Source organism: Oryzias latipes, chromosome 24 (genome assembly GCF_002234675.1).
Source record: "Oryzias latipes chromosome 24, ASM223467v1".
Lineage (NCBI taxonomy): Eukaryota > Metazoa > Chordata > Actinopteri > Beloniformes > Adrianichthyidae > Oryzias > Oryzias latipes.
The window spans coordinates 7515383-7523880 of record NC_019882.2 but is presented as its reverse complement, the minus strand read 5'-3'; the positions used below and the strand labels follow the sequence as shown (position 1 = coordinate 7523880).

The following is an 8498-nucleotide window of genomic DNA, read 5'->3' as shown; positions in this document are numbered from 1 at the left end:
GTATGTGCATTCCGTATGATAATTGCCTGTGGAAAAAAGCTGTTTCTTAGTCTGTTTGTCCTGGTTCTGATGGACCTGTACCTCCTTCCAGAGGGCAGCAGTTCAAACAGAGGGAAAGCAGAATGGGTGGAGTTAGTGGTGATGCTAGTCACTCTGCTGAGGCAGCGAGACTGGTAAATGTCCTTCAGTGAGGGGAGGGGGCAGCCGATGATCCTCTGCGCTGTCTTTACCACTCTCTGGAGACTCTGCCGTTCTGCTTCAGTGCAGTGGGAAAACCACACTGTGATGCCATAGGACAGAATGCTCTCAATGGTTGAGCGGTAGAACGTTACCAGCAGCTCCTGGCTGACGTCGTTCCTCCTAAGTTTTCTCAGGAAGTGCAGGCGTTGCTGGGCCTTCCTGATGACAGTCATGGTGTTGTTAGACCATGTGAGGTCAGCAGAGATGGTGGTGCCCAGGAGGGTGAAGCTGTGGACCCTCTCCACACAGTTTCCATCGATGTAGAGTGGGGGTGGATCTGTTCTGTTTTTTCTGAAGTCCAGGATGATCTCCTTGGTCTTGGTGGTGTTCAGGATGAGGTTATTAGCCTGACACCACCTTGAGAGTTTCAGGACTTCGTCTCTGTAGGCCGTCTCGTCGTCCCCAGAGATCAGCCCCACCACAGTAGTGTCGTCTGCAAACTTCACCACGGTGTTGCTGGTGTGGGCTGGTCTGCAGTCTGCTGTGTACAGTGTATACAGCAGAGGACTCAGCACACATCCCTGTGTGGAGCCTGTGCTCAGCGTCCGGGTGGAGGAGAGGTGGGGGTCAAGTTTGACTGTCTGTGGTCTGTTTGTCAGGAAGTCCTTGATCCACAAGCAGGTGAGTGGGTGGAGTCCTAGTTCAGACAGTTTGTTGACCAGAATGTCAGGAATGATTGTGTTAAAGGCTGAGCTATAGTCCACAAAGAGCATCCTGGCGTAGGTGTCTCTGTGTTCCAGGTGGCTCAGCGCAGTGTGGAGGGTGATGGAAATGGCATCATCCGTTGATCTGTTTGCTTTGTAAGCAAACTGGTGGGGGACGAAGATTGGAGGGAGGGAGTCTTTGATGTGTCCCAGGAGCAGCCGCTCCAGACACTTTGTGATGACAGCAGTGAGTGCAACTGGGCGGAAGTCCGTGAGGAAGGCTGTGGATGAGGACTTTTTGGGTATCGGGATGATAGTGGATGACTTCAGGCAAGCAGGGATGAAAGCCTGAGCTAGCGACAGGTTGAAGATTTTTGTGAAGACCTGGGAGAGTTGATCGGCGCAGGCCCGCAGAACCTTTCCGGGAACTCCATCAGGTCCCGCCGCTTTCCTGGGGTTTACCCTGCTGAACATCCGTGCCATCCGTGCCACGTCCATAAAGGCATTGTTTTTATATTTAGAGCTCTAAGCAACCAAACAGTTGTCTATATAAAAGAGCTTTTACAATTGTGCACTTTTAGCAGGCTGAAAAAATTATCTTTTTAAAATTGCCATTTCAAATTTGGGTTTTAAATTTTGTGTTCCATTTTTCTGTGCTTGTATTGGAAGGATTTGTTATTATTTTGTTTAAAAGTGCTACATATTGTATATACACATAATTTATTTAGAGAAATTTGCTATACGTTGTGTTTTTTGGTTTTGTAGTTTAATTTCATTGGATTTATATTAAGGAAAAGAAGTTGCAGCATTGATTAAAAAAGGATAAAAGAGACATTTACTGTCTAAGTCTTATGTTACATCTGTAGAACTGTACTGAGAGTTGGGTTTTGTTTTGGAGCACATTCATATGTTTTGTTTGTAAAAAAAAAAGATAAAATATTAGGTTAATTGCATTTTACATGACTAGAAAAGCAATGATTATTCATAAAAATCTATGAAAGACATACAAAACAAATGAAAAAGCAGTCTGCCCTCCCTCTTGTGTCTAAACTCTTGTCACCTCACTTCTGGGTTAGTTAGCATATGAACTGGCAGCTGGTGTGTGTGTGTGTGTGGGGGGGGGGGGGGGGGGGTGAAATTTGACTCCAGCAACAGGGATGATTGAGGAGCAGGCTGCAGCATGAGGAAAAGACTTAAGCATGTAAGAGGAAATGACATCCTACAGTTGACCAGTTCATTTTATATCTGTAAAGAATATTCAAGAAGCATTTAGACATGTTCAGCTATATGCGTGTGAAACTTGGTGTGGATATTTGAAGCATAAGTAATTTTAAAACACACTTGTTTGGAGTCCAGACGGAAAAAGCACAGGTTTTGGGATGAATCAGGATTTTTTTAAAATCATCTGTTTCACCTGGACTTCTGAAAAAAATATGGAAGGCAGCAAACACAGATCCCTACATTTAAAAAAATAAATGGTGTTGATATATGATGATTAAGTTATGAAAAAAAATAGGTGTTTGTAGTTTTGCCTAAAAAGACGTTTTCGGACCTTTTTGGATGTAATGCTCTCTAAGATGTCACCTGTAACTTCAATCATTCTGAATTTTTTTAGGAAGCAGTAGCACATAAATGCCTATGAAAGTTGAATTCTTGGTGCTGATAACCTAAACAGAATTTATGCTAAAAATCTTTGTTCAGTCCAAAATTTCATTAAAAAAATCAAGTGATGAAGTTTCTCGTAGACCCTATAGTGTTACATATCAAAGCTGGAGGTTATTAAAGGCATCTAATTCTGAAATCTCAGCTTCCTGAGACAAACGGCTGATTTATAATAAATTTCTATTATTTGGGTGCACATAATCGACCACTTCCTGTTACGCAGGCACCGTCAGGTGTACACCCATGAAACTTTACATGATGAGAGAGGACCCTTTTGAGTATCTCCAGTTTTAATTTCATGCACATCGGACAAAGCAAAGAGAAAATACAGGGCAGAATGTGCCCAATGCAATAACTAGGTGGCGCTATAGAGCTCGTCCAAGATTGTCATATCCATGGGTTCAGAATAGAAGCTTCATCATATCCATTGAATTTCAGTGAGATTGGACAAGGAATGTGCACGTGAGAGCAACTTTTGTGTGCATAGCGAGATGCCCAACTTTGCCGCTCTGTCACGACCACACCCCCGCATTGAAAGTTATGGTTTTTTGTCAGAGTAAACTTCAATGGCTTTTCAATAGGTGGACGTCATTTTCAGGTGTGTCGGCTCATCCTACTCGGAGTAGTGATGCTCCAAGTAAAACATGTCATTTCCTCTTGCCAGCAGGTGGCGCTACACTTTTTCCAGATTTTTTCACTGCAGATGTGTTCAGAGTCAGACTACAATCATGCACATCAATTTTGGATCAGATTGGATTATGCATGGCTGAGTAATGGCCATTTTTCTTTTCATGGCGTGTTTTCGAAACGACCTCCAATTTTGACGCGCCGCCATGGTCACAAACATCCATAAAAACTTAAAAGCTTTGCAATTTAACATCGGACATGTGTCTAGTTTACAAAACCAAAGTTTGGAGTCATTACTCTCAAATCTCTAGGAGGAGTTCGTTCTAGAGCGAGGCCTGCAAATGACCAAAATACAGCAAAAATGACATATTGTCATCAAAATATCAGACTTCCTGTGCGACTGACAGCTTGGTACCAGGAGACTTTTTTGTAGGTTTCTATCCGATGAACATGTCCTGAAAAAATCAAGCTTGTATGTCAAAGCATATGCGGGGGCTCGGGACAAATGTCACTGTAGGTGGCGCTGTCGAGCCGTTTTTGTGCGCCCATGCCAATCTCCTGTAAAATACGAAATTTTTCGCGACTCCTGATGTGTGTGCCAAATTTGGTGAGTTTTGGGGTATGTTAAAGGCCTCAAAAAGGCGACTCTTCCGTCGGAAGAAAAAGAATAATAATAATAATAACTCTTACAGATACAATAGGGTCCTTGCACTCCGTGCTCGGGCCCTAATAATAATAAACCTAACAGATACAATAGGGTCCTTGCACTCCGTGCTCGGGCCCTAATAATAATAATAAACATTCGAATTACAATAGGGTCCTTGCACTCCGTGCTCGGGCCCTAATAACAGACCACTGGGATCAAAAGAGGACTGGAGTGTGGCTTTAAAGGTTTTCTGTGATTTGAAATAAAAAAAACTTGTTTTAAAATGCAGATTTTAAAGTAAAGATGGGGATGTTCACACCTCTAACAGAGAGCTTCAATCTCTAAAAATATTTTTTTAATTATTTACAGTAGAAAGAATTGGATAATCTGAAAATGTCTTTCAATTTGCAAATCCAGAAACTTTCTTCCAATTAATTGAATCAAAATAGCCAGGAGTTAAAGTCTGTTTTGGGAAAGTTCTAAATTCAACAGAAAAAGTAATTGTTTTATTCTTGGAGCACAGCGCAGTTTTTATAGGGATGCAAACAATTCACTTTCCCCACGATTCGGTTCAAATCTCGATTTTTGGGTCTTGGTCTTGGTTTTGATTCAGTTCAATGTGATTTGTGTACTACAAAAAGACAAAAAAACAAAAACAAAAAATACGAAAAAATACTTTTTTTTAATTTGCTATTAAGCGAGTAACAAAGAAAAAAAAATCCTTCAGTTGGCTCATTCCAAGCCTGGTGTAATGTAATAAAACCATAAATAACTAATCCTTCATAAATTTAGTAACACTTTCAACGGCAACATACTAGTCTGCAGTGGGAATATAATGATTCCCTTTCCCTATGATTCGGTTTAATGTTGTAAAATATTTTCGATTGAGAATTGTGGAATCCCTTGCAGTTTTAGAGAAGCAATGTCAGGTTCACCTGCGATCAGAGCAAAGAATAGAAGGAAGCTGCTCCAAACAAATAACAACAAACAAAGTTTTGTAACCACACACATATCTCTGCTGAGGTATGACCTTCTGTTCAGCTCTCTTGGAAATGCTGCAGGTCTTAAATGTTCTACAAAGTTTTAAAGTTTTCTGTACCTACCCGCCCGCTTCCTCCCTCTACCTACCCTGCTGCATATAACAGGCACTTGTGATGGCCAAAGCATATGTCTCCTTTCATACTCTGGAGAGTCTTCTGCTTTTGCATATTAGCCCCACTGCCCTTTCCAATACTTGATTAACATTTGTGTTTAAGCCTTGATTTTGCAGAGAAGAGGTGGCTAAGGGCATCAAATTAGAGTGTGCGCGCGAGCGATTGTGCGTGTGCGTAATGAGAATCAACAGAAAGCCAAGGCTCTGTGTCTCTCTGAAGGGGCCCGCATTTCCTGCGACCACAGGATTTTATTTTCATTTCAAAAGAATCATTTAAAACTGACCTTTTATACAGCAAGGACTTGTTTATTCATGTACCCTCAACACGGGCACGGTAGCGGGGGTAATACTGATTGCTGGGTGAGCTCGACGGGGAGAGGGGGTGAAAAAAAAGAGAATGGGTGCCCACCGAATGAGAAAGGTGGAGGGGACTGATGCGGCACTTGTGGAGCACAAAAAAATAATGGCGCAATCTCCGGCGGCCATTGGCGTTATTAAAATGAGCATCCAATTACTCAAGCGTCTGTCAGTTTACAGCGAAGCACGGGGTGCCAAGTGAAACCTCTTTTGATGTTACACCTCTTTATGTACACAACCTTCCAGCAATTTCCCAGAAGCTGCAGAGACTGAAGCCCTGAGACGAGAATGCTTAAAGCATTTTCTTCTCGCTCTTCCTCCTCCTTTCCCACTTTCCTTCCATCTTTCCATCCTGGACCTCTCAATGGTGAGTATTCATTAGGGATACAGCGCGGGGCTAGGAAGAGGAAAAAAAGGGGGCTACAAATTACTGATAATGGCAAGGCGCTAATGAAGAGAATGGAGAAATGTCATTAGCATTTAAGAGGATAAGATCCATCTGACCCGCTGCCGCCAGTCGCTTTCTAGCTCCACTCACTTAAGGAAGCAGAAGAGTGCGACTGATACCCAGGGCCTCATTTGCATGGCTGAGAGGACGAAGATGCTGATTGGCATAGACACCCCCTCCACACTGCACCCCAACTCTCCCAACCTCTTGTTTATGCATCACAAACAACGCGCACATGTCTACTTGTTTCCCCCTCCATTCACCGGTAGCAACAGTCGACAAGTGAAAACAGCAAAGCCGGCGACAGTAAACAAAACCAATCAATGCTCAAACAGCGCGCCGGTTTCAAACGTGAAAGAGGCGCAGATGAAAGGAGCAGCTCTTGATCCTCGCAGATGCATCGAGAGTTATTAGAGAGAACAACTGCACCTTCTGTGACCTCTGACCTTCTGACAATCCCTGTAATGATTCTGCTGAGAGGAGCAAGACTGTGCTGCCAACAGATGTATTTAGCTAATGGAGAGGAGAGTCCTTTTCTCTGCACTGACTGACAGCAAACAGGGGAGAACGCTGAGCGTTTCTGCAACAGTAATGATCAAACAGTGATTCAGGGCTGAAATTATATGAGAACAAACCAACAGTGAATTAAACTTGAACAAGCAAGAACACTGAAATGGATTGTGGGACACTGACAGGTCATTGTGTTTATGAGGTTTAGCTCAAACCACATTCCCTGTTTTCTGAAGATTATGATAAACTACAAACTAGACAGGAAGTTTCTGCCTGATGAAGGTTATGTTCCCAAGAAGCCACTAGGTGTCCCCAGTCATACTAGAAGAGGACTTACAGTAGAGTGATTACAATAAACTCTGAATCAAGAAGACACAGATTTAGAATTTCAAATGTGTCTCTAGTCTAGCCAAATTTCCATGTTAAAAACAAAAAGAAATTGAGCCATCAGTCTCATTTTTCTGTAAGATCTCTCATTTTTTGAGTTATTTTCAAAATCCTTTGATTGAATTTATGCTGAATTATAATACCTTTCATGTGCAGGGTTCATGTGACAAAAAAACAAGAAATCACCTTTTTTTTTTCACCAACATCTCATCCAGTTAACTTTAAAACATTAATTCAGTAAAAAAAAAGAAAAAAAAACAAACGATGATGTAAACACAATTTAGAACAAAATGCCATCAAGTATAAAAAGCTGTTATGTGCAGTAACAAAGTGTACATATTTTAGTCAGCCTTAAGAATAACGATGTCTAAGTTATTTGCTCACCTGAAACTCATCAAAACACAACAGACTGGTCTCATTGGCTATTTCCATGGCAACCGGTGATATGGGGTCATAGGTGAACATTTTCCCCAGCCTTCGTTGTGGCAGGCTTTGTTTCCTCTGATGGATCCCTTTAAGCAGCACACAAACATAAGGCACATCTTACAGCACACCTGCATCGGCAAGCCACAACTGATTCTGAATAAAGAAGTAATTTCTCCTGAATGCATAATAGTGGACAATTTGCATGAGGTCTTTAGGACAAACAGGGAGATAAATATAGGATCATCACTGGGAGAGTGAGGGGAAAAAAAAAGATTAAAGTCATGCAAGTCAGCCTTTGTGGTACGAAAAGAGAGCATGCAACTCACTTTTGTGGATGTCCAACATGAAGGCGTTGAAGTGCACTCTTTTTTTGCAGCTGTGCTCCACGTGGGAGTAAAACAGATCCATGAGCATGGTCTTCCCCGTGCCTGATGGGAAAGTAATGGAAAGAAAAGAGATCCTGAAAGCTGGTATCTTTCGAGAGCGGAAAAAAAAAACTGCAAAGGTTTTTTGCTTTTTGGTGAAAAGAAAATTACCGACGTCTCCGTATATGTAGAAGCCTTTCGGAGGTGGCACAGGAGCAGGTCTACGCTTTAGGGTCAACATGAAAACCAGGTTTACATCACATCATAACTGGCGTTACTTCCTCATTAAAAGCACGAAACAATAAAGCTGGAAACAAACATAAACTTCTTAAAATTCATTAGCTTAGATGTTTGAATTATCGTTTAATAAACAAAGTATGCTAAGGCATTAAGCCACAGCTACAGTGTGAGGTTTCACATTCTCAAGCCTGGCCCGCAGCAGGGGAGGAAGACAAAGGGGATCTAATCAACAAGACAAGCCAGGGTTCCCACGAAAGAAAAGCATCATCAGAGGAACAATGGGGGGATTTGTCAGACAAAACGGAGAGGACTGGATGAGGCTCCATACGAGATGGAGAGGACTTGTCTGTGCAGACTGTTTAGCGCTGCTAATTGTGATACGGTACTGTTGCATTGAGGTGCTGCTGGAAGTCATTGTGCTGCCTGCCTCCTATTATCAAAAGGTCTGTGCTTCAAAAAAAATATTGTCTGTGTGACCAAGCTGAGAATACACAGGAAAGCCAACTAACCCCAAAGAGGACCCGAGCCATGCAAATGCATGTGTCATCGGTCTGAACGCAATGATGAACTGGAGTGTATTTATCTAGACGGCTAAATTATGGATCTTTTGTGCGGGTTTTAGGAAGATCGCGGTCAAGGGGCTCTGTGACCGGGCAACTCTTAATGGCTTTGAAATGAGATCATACGCCAAAGCAGAAAAGATTGTTCTCTTCATATTTAATTTATTAACCACCGCATGAAGATAGTACTCAGCATCCACCTGCACTTGCACAAGGAACACTTAACTTGGATA

At 42.2% G+C, this 8498-nt stretch overlaps 1 protein-coding gene across 1 annotated transcript in view; it reads right to left on the bottom strand.

The window, feature by feature from the left end:
- afg1l (AFG1 like ATPase) overlaps positions 1-8498 on the bottom strand; it is a gene marked incomplete in the record, with an annotated part of 29059 nt that overhangs the window by 18254 nt on the left and 2307 nt on the right. The window contains 3 exon segments of the mRNA XM_023952897.1: positions 7059-7186; positions 7427-7528; positions 7637-7691. Of these exon segments, the coding sequence (XP_023808665.1) occupies positions 7059-7186; positions 7427-7528; positions 7637-7691 (285 nt within the window).